The sequence below is a fragment of the Trichomycterus rosablanca genome, chromosome 6 (genome assembly GCF_030014385.1).
Source record: "Trichomycterus rosablanca isolate fTriRos1 chromosome 6, fTriRos1.hap1, whole genome shotgun sequence".
Lineage (NCBI taxonomy): Eukaryota > Metazoa > Chordata > Actinopteri > Siluriformes > Trichomycteridae > Trichomycterus > Trichomycterus rosablanca.
In genome coordinates, this window is record NC_085993.1 from 50210868 (window position 1) to 50223707 (window position 12840).

Below are 12840 nucleotides of genomic sequence, written 5' to 3' on the forward strand. Positions count from 1 at the left end.
CACAGACTAGCCACGTATAATATACAGTAGACCACATGCTAAAATATTCCTAACACCTGGATTTAACAGTAATTAAGCAGAAACCTGTAAACCTTCATGTTGGAAGACAACATTTCCCATCAGGTTATAGCGAGACAGGTCTGATATACGATATACTTCACTCAGGAATAAAAAAAATAAAATAGCAAAGTGCATTATAAAATAAATGTCGTTTATATCTGATAGACTCTGTAGTAACATCCACGTCTGATGTTTTCTACTTGAGAAAAATATAATAATGCTGGAAAAGAGGACGCAACACGTAACAGTGTACCATGCTCTATCCACATCAAGGTAAGAGCTTCAGAGCTGACAGTGCTTCAGTAACTCAAGTGCTCGATCTGTCGCCTGGCCAAGGTTAGGAAATCATCCGTCCATTTCTAATTTCCATTTTAGTTAACAGCCGGTTTTGTTAGTTTTACTTGGAGGCAGCGAGAGGGTGAATGCAGGCTGTTGTTAGAGGAAAGGAAGTGTGGAACCTCTGCACATTCAGAGAAGATTCAGAGAAGATTCAGAGAAGACTTGCGAGCGATGGATCAGCGTTTTCAGCGTGAGCCCTCAGGAGGTCGACGATCTCGGAGTGTGATTTCTTGATGGCCACACACAGGGCAGTGAGTCCATTCTGTACAAACAAAGAAATATTTCACAGCATTTTAGTGTTGTACTTTTTATTCCAAGAAATAGTTAGATGTATACACATATTTTTAAATGTCTATCAGGCTTGTTACTCAAATACACACTTGCTTTAAGCTTCATGCATCGGACCTGCACTCGTTACCTCACTTAGTTACTCACAGAGAGAAAAATAGTTCATGATTTTAGTATCATGTTTATTCATGCTTTGTAATCCATAAATGAATTCGAGCAAAGGTAAACCTTAACGTTAAAATAGTTATTTATTATTTAGGATTTTACCAGGAATGATAGTTACTCATTACACAAGATTCATCAGTTCACAAGTTTAATGTCAAACACAGTCATGGATAATTTCGTATCTCCAATTTACCTCACTTGCATATCTTTGGACTGTGGGAGGAAACCGGAGCTCCCGGAGGGAGAACATGCAAACTTCACACAGAAAGGACCCGGACCGCCCAAACTTGGGATCGAACTTAGGACCTTCTTGCTCTGAGGCGACAGTACAACCCACTTAGCCACTGTGCCGCCTCTGTTTAAAAATCAGCCTCAATGTATTAATATGTAAGCCAGTCATCGATGTTTCTTCAATCAAGAAATACATTCCATTTTACTCCACATCAATCTAAGACTTAAATTAGTAGATGAGAGCAGCAGTTCCCAAACTTTTCTGCAGTGCCTCCTACTCCAACACACACGTACACATCTTTTACTTTCAAACTCCATTGGTATTTAACATTGTAATACATACAACACTGCAAGTTCTTGACTAAAATACAGTACAGTGACAAATTACCTTTACAGTGGAATTATTAAAAGTGTCATGCCCTTTTTACTATGTAACTCATACAAACTTTTTATGTAAGAAGTGCTCAAACATGCCTCATTCATTTGTCTTGCTGCCCCCTTCACCCCCAACAAATCCACACACCCCCTACGCACTCCCACTCTTTTTTTTAGTTTTTATTTTGGAATATACTGTATTTATGCACGTATTAACATTTTAAACAGCTTGATGTTGCATGATACTGTACCAAATAAAAAAAGAAATTAAAACACCATGATAGGTGTTGTTGCTACTTCAAATTCTATTAAATTCTATTCAGTATTATGTATGTACAGTATATATAATATGTTAATTCCATCACACACCTAATAGCAAACTAACAAGGTTTGAGAACATTTGTAAGAAATAGGCAGCGTGGTGGTGCTGTGTCGTGCTGTCTCCTCACAGCGAGGACGTCCTGGGTTTGATTTCAGGTGTGGGTCTTTTCTGTGTGAAGTTTGTATGTTCTCTTGTGTGTTATATGTGAGCTGAATTGTACATTGATCATTTGAATTATGGGTAACCTGTCATTTCCCGTCCTGTCATGAATTAAAGTGTAAAAAATTATGTTAAAATCCTAATAAACAAACATGTCTAATACTTTAGGTGGACCATTTTACCTAAAAAGTCAGACATGCCGAGAAAGCATGAGCAAGTAAATAAAGAAACATGCTATGTGTCAGTTTATTTAGTTTAATGTACTGTACACTAAAACTAAATACACATTAAAATAACATTTACGTTTTAAAAAATTATACATTAATTTTAATTATATAGTACAGTTGGGCCAAATAAACCGACCAGTGTAAAAAATGTACTTGCTTTGTTTGGCCATATGATGGCGGTGTTTTGCTGTCTGAAGCTGTTAATAGGCCTTGTTTAATAAGTGTATTTTTTATTAAATTTAATTTAAGGTAATGAGTTGTACTTCATATTGTGATGATGTACGCTTCCAGGATGCCTTACACAACACTTGGACAATTAATGTGTAAGTTAATTTTATACAGTTTTTAATGTAGAGATTAAAGATTAGGTAATGTTCTGGTAATTGTGTGCAATGTTTTAAGGTATTTTGTACCAGAATTGTGGGTACTGTGTACGTCTACCATGTGGGTGTTTTTCACTGTACATAACAAACCATTTTGAGCACTCTTTATCTGCATTCCCTGCCTGTTTCCACTAAAAGAGCCTGATGAAACCTGGTGTGCTTTCAACACTCACGTTATCAGTGAGATTAGTGTCACATGCAGGTCGATCCAGCAGTAGTTTGACTATATCGGTGTGTCCATGCTCGCTGGCGATCATCAGAGCCGTAGAACCGTCCTGGTCCTGTATGTTCATACCGGCCTTACAGTCGAGAAGAACCTGCACTATCGATGTGCGGCCGTGACTGACTGCCAGCATCAGTGCAGTCTGACCAGACTAGGTAAAAAAAAAAAAAGCATCAAGAAAACACAGGTTCATCAGAAGAGCAATAAGACATAAACTATAACTTTTTTGGAATGTGTTGCAGGCCTGAAATGCAGGAATGGATAGTTATTAACAAATGAAATGAAGTTGACCAGACAAAACATGAAATATCTCAGGTTCATTCTGTCTGCAATGCAATAAAAGTCAAAGTAAGAGAATGCAGAGAAACAGATGGACTACAGTCAGTAATTGTAGAACTACAAAGTGCTTCTATATGGTAAGTGGAGCTGAACTGATGGACAGTGAGTGTACAGATGTGAGGCTAGCATACATAACTGCTGCAGCAATATCTGGATTAAAGTACCTGGCCTGCCCGAGCGTTGATGTTGCCCATGCTTAGTAACTGCTGAGCGACCTCCATATCCTCCGGCCCTTCCGCTGCCGTCAAAGCTGCCAACATGATGGCGGTGTAGCCAGCTTTGTTCTGATGATTCACCTCACACAAACCTAATGACCAATATAAGTTAAGGAATATAAGGAATATCACCTTGTCCATCATGGAGGCAGAGCATTATTACTTAAGGTCACCATTACTGGTGTCTCACCCGTATCCAGGAGCAGTTTGACTACGTGGAAGTTAGAATGGGAAACACTGTAGTGTAGAGCCATGTTTCCATTCCCATCAGCCAGGTTAACAATATAGCGCAGCAGAGTCGGGGTTTGATTCCCAACTTCTCTGAGGTACAGGGTGACCGTATCTGCTTGGGATTCTTTCTGACTGGACACACGGAACCACTCCTGATAGAGAACCATCAGAACCTGCCTCTGAAGATGATACAGACCACAAAACCAGAGGTTAGTAGATGTTTGTGTCATTACATTGTCATTGTGTCTAATGTGATGAATGTGGTGCTAAAATTAAAGTAGGCAGGGAACCCAGGACATGTCATGCCAGCACATATTTAAATGTCTTCGATCCCTAACACACATGATCCAACTTACAAAAAGATTTAAAATGACCAAATCAATTGGAACATGGTAAAAAAAATATCAAGGATACTTCAGAGCACTGGCACGACCATGAAACATCATAGTATCAAGAGCTTGCAATGCCATGATATGTGTATGGAACTTCAGGAAACATTGGGCGCAACCCAAGAATGCCTAAGACAGGGTGCCAATCCATCACAGGGCATCAGATATCCCAAGACATAGCCAATCAATCTGTGTAGACACCCAGGTGGCCAGCTGCACTGCTGAGATTTAAACCCAGATCTGGGCTAGTGCAACAGACCAATCCGCCACCCAAACGCTGACAGCGAGTCAAATTGTAGCACAGCACAGATATATGCAAGGATTTAAACAATATCTGTATTATCTACAGTTGTATTCAAAGATAGTAAACCCTCAAAGAAAGTAAGGATTTAAAATTAAGTCAATCAATCAATTTAATTAATCTTTATCAATCATCCCAGTGGTCGTGGCGATTCCATTTTCAAACCACTTACAGGGTGACCTTGAGGAGACTAGACCATGACACACACCAATCTTGACCAAGAAATACAGGAATGGTCAACTGGAATACACCAGAAGGAATTGGTCTGGACAAGTTCTGGTACTCTCTAAGTTCCACAACTGTTTGGCCATATAGATTAACGGTTTGTCTGGCACCAGAAGGGCAAGAGTTATGACCAGAACAATACTACCCCTCCTGTCAAAACTGGCGATCTTGAGCATATAGCTAGCAAATAACAAGGCTTTCTAAAGGAGGACTGTTCTTCCTTCTGTGGTAAAACTGAACATTGGTGATCATTGGAGTCTCCAGCAAGTCACTGATCCCAAGCACACTTCCAAGCCAACCAAAGAATATCCTGTAATGCTTTCTCAATCTCTGGATTTAAATCTCATAGAAAATCTTTGGTGGGATTTAAAGAAAGCAGTTGGAGCACCAAATCCTCAAACCTCAATACGCTTGTTCCTGAGAAGAATGGGTGAAGAGAAGATTTTACAACAGTGGCATCAGAATCTCCTTATCTTTCTCCTTAAATCACTAATTCCAGGTTTTCAAGGCAAATGGGTGTCACAAATCTCGAAGACCTAAAGAAAGAGCTTGCAGAGCTTGAAAGGATCTGCTATGAAGAATGGGATAAACCACCCAAATCCAAGTGTACAAAGTCTGTAGCTATGTATCTTAGAAGATACTTCCGCTGTAATTACTGCCAAGTATTAAATTACTGCCAGTTGGTGATTTTTAATTATTTAAAAGCTTTCAGGTTGGTGGGTACAAAATGCCAATTATATCCATTTAAAATCAAATCCACAACACAATGATGTGTGCAAATAGTCGAGGGGTCTGAATAATTTATAAATAATATAAATCATTTATAAATGGCTTTCTTACCATCTCTTTGTTTGGGGAAGACACTTCTGCCATTCTGTCCTTCAGGTACAGACACGCGGCCATGAAGTTTTTATCAACAAGATCGCTGCAGGAACAAACATAACAATAAAATAATTACGAATGAATAATTAATCAGACTTTCAGGATAAGAAGAGTGCACTGTAGTAGATATTTATCTGAGCCTTCAACATACTAAAACATTTCAGACTGACTCTGATGCATTTCACTGCCAGGTTGCGATTCCATAACAGGGCAGATACACACACACACACACACACACACACACACACACACACACACTCTGACACACACACTCGCACTTAGGGCAATGTTAGTAGCTCCAATTGGCCTGGGTGCATGTCTTTGGATTTCCCACATGGACACAGGGAGAACATGCAAACTCCAGACAGAAAGGAACCCAGACCCTTCTTTCAGTGAGACCAAAGTGCTACCCACTGCACCACGGTGCCACCCCAGGGGAAAATGCAATCAATCAATCAATCAATCAATCAATTAATAAGCAAGCTTTGGTTTGTGGCAGGACCAGACTGTAACACATTCCTAATAGCACATTATCTTGACCAACTGGTTTGGGTTTGTTGTTATTGGTTGATAGGAGATGCCAGTTTTGCCACTGGCTAGGGGGTGTTGCTGATGGGGCATTTCTGAGACTATATGAGGCCACTTTCAGCCCTGTCTGAAATATAATAATTGTGACATGAGAGCAAATGAACTGTACAGCAATCTAATCATTATTATTGGGAAGGTACGAGGGTGCTGGCCATTGTATTATAGAGTTTTTTAGGCACCCACAGCACCCACCTCTGCTCATGAGTCCAGCCATGCATGCTCTCTACCCCCTCCTCGACAGGGCCACATTTATCCAAGTTGGCTTTACTTGGTTTCTCTCACCTGTCTGGCTGCTCCTCATCTTGATCACCACTGGCCTGAAGATCTTTAAGCTCCAAAAAGCTTTCAGACCCTCCTGCCTGAGCCTCTCCAACTTCCTCCCCAGTAGTAGCAGCTTTCTCCTCCTCATTTTGAGCCACACTGCTTTTCTCTCCCTGCACCTCTGGCTCCAAGCTATCCACCTTCTCCTCCTCCTCCTTCTCCTCCTCCTTCTCCTCCTCCTTCTCCTCCTCTACCTTTCCTTCGTCCTCATTCTCCTCCCCACTGGACTCCTCACTGGAGGTGGACTCATAGCTGGATAACCGAAACAGCTTCAGTTAAGAAAGTTGCAGACAGGCTTTAGTGACTAGTGTCCATTTTATCACCTCCACTTACCATATAGAAGCACTTTGTAGTTCTACAATTACTGACTGTAGTCCATCTGTTTCTCTACATGCTTTGTTAGCCCCCTTTCACCCTGTTCTTCAATGGTCAGGACCCTCACAGGACCACCACAGAGCAGGTATTATTTGGGTGGTGGATCATTCTCAGCAATGCAGTGACACTGACATGGTGGTGGTGTGTTAGTGTGTGTTGTGCTGGTATGAGTGGATCAGACAAAGCAGCGCTGCTGGAGTTTTTAAACACTTCACTGTCACTGCTGGACTGAGAATAGTCCACCAACCAAATATATCCAGCCAACAGCGCCCCGTGTGCAGCGTCCTGTGACCACTGATGAAGGTCTAGAAGATGACCGACTCAAACAGCAGCAATAGATGAGCGATCGTCTCTGACTTTACATCTACAAGGTGGACCGACTAGGTAGGAGTGTCTAATAGAGTGGACAGTGAGTGGACACGGTGTTTAAAAACTCCAGCAGCACTGCTGTGTCTGATCCACTCATACCAGCACAACACACACTAACACACCACCACCATGTCAGTGTCACTGCAGTGCTGAGAATGATCCACCACCTAAATAATACCTGCTCTGTGGTGGTCCTGTGGGGGTCCTGACCATTGAAGAACAGGGTGAAAGGGGGGTAACAAAGCATGCAGAGAAACAGATGGACTACAGTCGGTAATTGTAGAACTACAAAGTGCTTCTATGTGGTAAGTGGAGCTGATAAAATGGACAGTGAGTGTAGAAACAAGGAGGTGGTTTTAATGTTATGACTGATCAGCGTAAGACACTGATGTCAGGATGATAAATACTAAATAAAGCAATAATAAAAGAACTAAGTTGTACTTTGAATAATGTAAGCCATGTGTACTGCTTTAAAGTCTCTCTGTCTACAGTATGAATCACGTTCAACAGGAACAGTAAAAATAAACCTTACCCTCCATTTACATCGACAAACTTCAGGTTTTTTTTAGTTCCACTCTTCCCCTGCTTGTCAGGACAGTCGTTCTTCTTCATGATGGATTTGAGGCCTAAAAAAAGAGCGAGTGGTCAGAAGTGGAGGTTTTTTTTTCCCCTAATAATTCTGTCTGCATTTACAGTATTTAGCTCTTATCTAAAACGACTTACAGTTCTGACCCGAATATCTTGCAAGCAGTAGAGGGTTAAGAGTGCTGGGAAAACGAACAGGGAAGTGGGTATGTTTAATTTAAAGAAGTATAATAATGTTCCCGTTAGGATTATAAACTGGAGAGTGAAGTAGACAAAATCTGAGTTTACACGACACTGTGGACGATAGATCATCCATCAGTCATTCAGATATAAAGGAAGTAGAACTGTTAGTAATCATGTAGCTCTGTTATATTTTTATATGTTTTAAAAACAAAAGGTCTGTGGCCCCATGTTTGCATATTTTTACTCCATCTGGCCCCCAACAAGAAAAGATATGGCACCCCGAAATTATCATTCATTATTAGGGATGTAATGATACACTCCACCCACGATGCGATACGATTTACGATACTGGGTTCACGATACGATTTTTTCCCTGATTTTATAAACAAAAATGAAATTAAAGACAAATTATGTATGTTTCCTTTTATTATTTATTTTAATAAAATAAAATCTTTATTTATCTAAATAATGAATGTCAGCCGCTCAGGTGGCGCAGTATGTTAGCTAGCGCACCAGAGTTGGGGTTTCGAATCGGGCTGGGCGGCTGCATGAACAACGATTTTCTGTTGTTCGGGGTTAGGGGTTAAAAGTCGAACCATAGGTCCTCATAACTGGTGCAACTGCGGCCCCTGCTGGCTGACTGGTGGCGCCTGCACAGGGCTGAGGAATAATGCTGATGGGGGTGTGGCCCTCCGTACACAGTGTATGAACTCGACTCGTGCAGGTGAAAAATGCAGGGCCCAACAGTGGCAACCTGGCAGTGGTGAGGCTTGAACCGGCAACCTTTTGATTACTGGGCCAGTACCTTAACCACTAGGCTACAACTGCCCTATGTGAATTAGGGACCTACCTGACTGTTTGGCTGCGCCTCCTTTTTGTACAGGAGAGTAGAAGGCCGAAAGGGCGCTGAGAGAACCTCTGAGGTGACTCTGTATCGTACTGATCTTCGAGACCGGCTGTTTCTGTGAGCTCTCTCCTTTCGGTTCCTGGCTTCCACTCCCCAGACTGGCCCACTGCTCGTTGAGAAGACCCTGGATACGAGTTACAACCTGGCCTATGGCTGCAGGAGACGCAGGGGCTTCGGCGAGCCTCTGGGGTTGAGTCTGATTGTCTTGTCCTTGGAGTTGCTTTTGGTCTTGATGTGATGATGCGCCGCCAGTTGGTGCATCTTTTTGGGGGGTCTTGGGTACCGACGTTTCAACTGCTTTATCCTCGGACGGTTCAGTTCGCTTTGCAGAAGGTTTGATCGTAATCTCTGTAGGCTCGTCTAATACACTTCCAAAAATATAATCTTCAGTCTTTTCTACTATGACGTACTCTTCAGCCACGTCTCTCTCGATGACCACTTTTTTACAGATCTCTTCTCCATCCTCTTCGTCTTGCCCGTCTTCAATATCCACTTCCTCTACTGTGTTTTTGGTCTCGCTAGCCTCTGAACTATCTTTGAACTCATTACCACTCGATTCATCTGGGACGTCGGTCTCAACTGCCTTGTCAAATGTACTGACCTCAACGCTCACAAACTTCTCAGCCATCGTCACCTGCGCTAACACCTCGGTCTCTCGCGTTTCCACTACATTTGTTTGAGTACCGCAGCACGTTTGCACTATTTCCGACGGACTGTCGACAGGTTGAAGCTCAAGATCCGTCAGGACCTCTTTTTCCGAGACGCTTTTGCTGTCTGTATTGACCGAGGCGTCACAGGTGATAACACGTTCTGTAAAAGACTCTGTCTCGGTCTCTGCGGAAGGTTCTGTTATTTTCTCGCTCAGATCCTGAATTGTTACCTCCTTCTGTCTATTAATTTCCAGCTGTACGAGTAATAAAGCATTTGTCCTCTCAAGCTCACAGCTGGCCTGGTTCAACCTCTCCTCCAAGGACGCCACTTGTATTTGCAGTTCCTCGATTGTGATACGGTTTTGATCTAATCCTTCAGTTTCATCTGTTTTCCCGGTCTTCTCTTGAGATTCTGTGAATTCAGACATGTCTTCGGGCTGATCTGTTGCTGGAAGGCTTTCTGGAAGCTCGGACGCTTTATCTTCTAAGGAAGTTGATGTTTTTAACTCTGGTTCAGATGGTTTCTCGGGTTCTGTAGCCTCGTGGTCAGATTCCTCCAACATCTTCTCGGATTCGTCTGAATCTGGACTCTCAGCTTTTTCGATAAGTATCACTGGAACCGAGATTATACCTGAAACTGTTTTTTGTACTGAAACTGCATGATCTGTTCTCTCAAGATTCTTGGCTTCTGCTACCTGCTGTTCTGGCGTTTGATCACCGCCGACAGTATCTTTGGAAAAATATGAAGCCTTCTGTTGCTTATCTGCCGCAAGCATTTCAGTACTTTCTTCCGATTCCTGGGATTGAGATTGCGGTTCTTCGCCCGGCTCGGTCTCTGGGAGCCTCGTTTCCTGAGAATGTTCTTGAATCTTCTGCAGCAGTTTTTCATTTGCTTCTCTTAAAGAACAGATCTGAGATTTCAGTTCAGGGATGGTCCTGACCTGCTCCTCCAGCTCTCGCACCCGCTTCAGCGCCGCCGTTATCTGTTGGTGCAGGCTGGCCCTGTCCTGAGGAATACTCCCTCTCCGGTCGCTACCGTCCGCTGGGCGAAACAGTTTCTCGGTTGAGCCGTTCTGCGAAAGCGAGCTCTGCTCGATGTTCGAGTCGGAGCCTTTCCTGCGCGGCACGTTAACGGGCATGCTGGAAGCCCGGAACAGACTCGGCCTCACGTCGAGGACCTGTTGCTCTTGTGGAGGATTCTGGGCGAGGAGAATCTGGACCTCATCCATGGGTTTTCGGGAAGACAGGTAGGTGCCGCTTTGTACCGTTGACTGAGACGCAGGAGAGCTTTGGATGCCGCTGTTAGCGCTGCCATCACTGGCCTTAAAATCGAAAATTTGCTGAACCTCAGTAACACGGGACTTTGGCTTAGACCCCAGGGTGGAAGTGTTGGACCATATGTCTTTGGCAGCAGGTCTCGCGCCGTGTCCGGGGAGGCTAAAGTTGCGTGGCAGTGTGCTGTATTTTGGACCCCTGTTCTTCCTTTGTATGTGGACCCTCTTGATGGTGTTACCCTTCTCGATGTCATCGACATATTTAAGGAAGTCTAGATCCAGATGAAAGCCATAGGGCGTCTCTACAGAATACGGTAACTGTTTTCTCTGTCCCCCACTTTCAGGCACCTTGGAGGAAAGGCCATTTGCTAAACAAAACAAACATATTCAAGCACAATTAGCATTTTAATTTTAGTCTTAATTACACTCGGGTCTTTCATGAAGCATAAGTATGAGAATTATTATTATCCACAAAACATTCAGGGTGTAAATGCACCCAAGAAGGAATAAAAACAAGTAAATCCAATCGCTAAAAGCTCCTCAAGAGTCCACATGTTCTACAATGGTACAAACATCTGAACGTTTATCCTTATCAGGGTCACAAAGGGTGCTGGAGCCTATCCAGCTCTCAATGGGCGCAAGGCACACAGGACAGAGTGCCAGTCCATCTAAGGGCTATTGTAGTATCTCCAATTTACCTGACTGCATGTCTTTGGACTGTAAGGAAACCAGAGCACCCGGAGGAGACCCCCGCAGACACAAGGACACAACCCAGGACCTTCTAGCTATGAGGCGACAGTGCTACCCACCGAGCCCACCATGCCACCCACAAATGAAACCTCTTAAAATAAAAATATCATCATGTGGTGCATGACAAGATGCAAAGCCAGAAAGTCCTCGTTACTAAAGGCGTCCAGCATGATCACACTTCTAGATCTATGAAGCATAAAAATGCTGTCAAATTATGTAAAGCCCTAACTAATCTCAAGTGGATTATTCTCCTAGATCAGGGGCGGGCAAACTTAAGTGTTGATCGTCCTTTTTTGCCAGCATATTGGTAGCGTTTGGAGTGCGCCATCTAGTGGAATTAACTGAAACGCAGACGGGCATTGCAGGTAAAAGGTGAAATCAATTTGGTTTTTAGGACAATTTTGTAAAAACTTGCGGGCTGTACTTTGCCCACAACTGTCTGATGGGTCACCAGCCCATTGACTGTCCACATTCTTTACGAGGTACTAAGATATCGCTGGACAACATCTTGCATAAACATGCAATTATTTGTTTACATTTAGATGCAATTTAAAGTAGCTAATCCACCTATTGGCAGCTGTTTTAGATAGGGCAAGAAAATGCAGCGATACTGTGCAGAAAAAAACACCACATGGATTTAAGGAAACTCCAAACAGGTTGCAACTGGATGTATTCAAAATTGTTAAAACTTGATTGCAACTCGTTCTATGTACAAAAGAATTGAATAAATGTTAAAATGTCTTGTGTAAAAGAAGGAAAAGAGCATGTAGGATGAATTACTAATAGATTATTAAAACAATTGTGTTTATATATTATAAGCTTTCCTTACCACTTTTCTTGTCCATCATTTGTGTTTTTCAGTGTCATAGGCTCTGTTCTAAATGCTGCAGGGCTGTAACAGACAGGAAAAAGTCCACAAAACAAATTAATCACATTTATTTATTAAAGGCCTGCAGGGACATTCGATGATTGACCAAAATCTTCAGTAAAAGTGCTATAAATTAGTGAATAATCAGTTGCTCTTGGCAATTTTGTAGCACATCATTTCCTGTTTTCAGGTAAAGACTGTGTCTATACAGACTACATGTACAGTCATGTGAAAAAGTTAGGACACCCCATGAGAACCTTTGTCTTTTTAAACATATTTAAACATATGAACATTTGAGCTTCATTTGAACAGTATTGAGAGATTAAGATCCAGGCTTTGACTTGGCCATTCCAGAACTCTACATTTCTTTCTTTTGGATTTACTGGAATGTTTTGGGTTGTTGTCATGCTTACATTTTCCTCAAGCACCCTTTGATACAGTGAAGAATTCATCATGGATTCTATAATGGAGAGCTTGCCAGGAACTGGTGCTGCAAAGCAGCCCCAAACCATGACATTTCCACCTCCATGCTTTACAGTTGGTATGAGGTTCTTGTGCTCAAATGCTGTGTTTGGTTTGCGCCAAACATGTCTTCTGTTACTGTGCCCAAATAATT

The 12840-nt window shown here is 42.4% G+C and overlaps 1 protein-coding gene across 1 annotated transcript in view; it reads right to left on the reverse strand.

Annotated features, from left to right (window-relative positions):
• Positions 1 to 392: 392 nt before the first annotated feature.
• Positions 393 to 12840, reverse strand: part of kank4 (KN motif and ankyrin repeat domains 4) — a 51110-nt gene continuing 38662 nt past the window's right edge. Inside the window, exons 3-11 of the mRNA XM_062997109.1 lie at positions 12186 to 12248; positions 8626 to 10974; positions 7540 to 7633; positions 6225 to 6515; positions 5313 to 5397; positions 3517 to 3736; positions 3276 to 3418; positions 2723 to 2923; positions 393 to 661 (exon numbers count right to left, since the gene is read on the reverse strand). Coding sequence (XP_062853179.1) covers positions 551 to 661; positions 2723 to 2923; positions 3276 to 3418; positions 3517 to 3736; positions 5313 to 5397; positions 6225 to 6515; positions 7540 to 7633; positions 8626 to 10974; positions 12186 to 12204 — 3513 coding nt within the window. The 5' untranslated portion in view covers positions 12205 to 12248 and the 3' untranslated portion in view covers positions 393 to 550. The remainder of the gene's footprint in view (positions 662 to 2722; positions 2924 to 3275; positions 3419 to 3516; positions 3737 to 5312; positions 5398 to 6224; positions 6516 to 7539; positions 7634 to 8625; positions 10975 to 12185; positions 12249 to 12840) is intronic.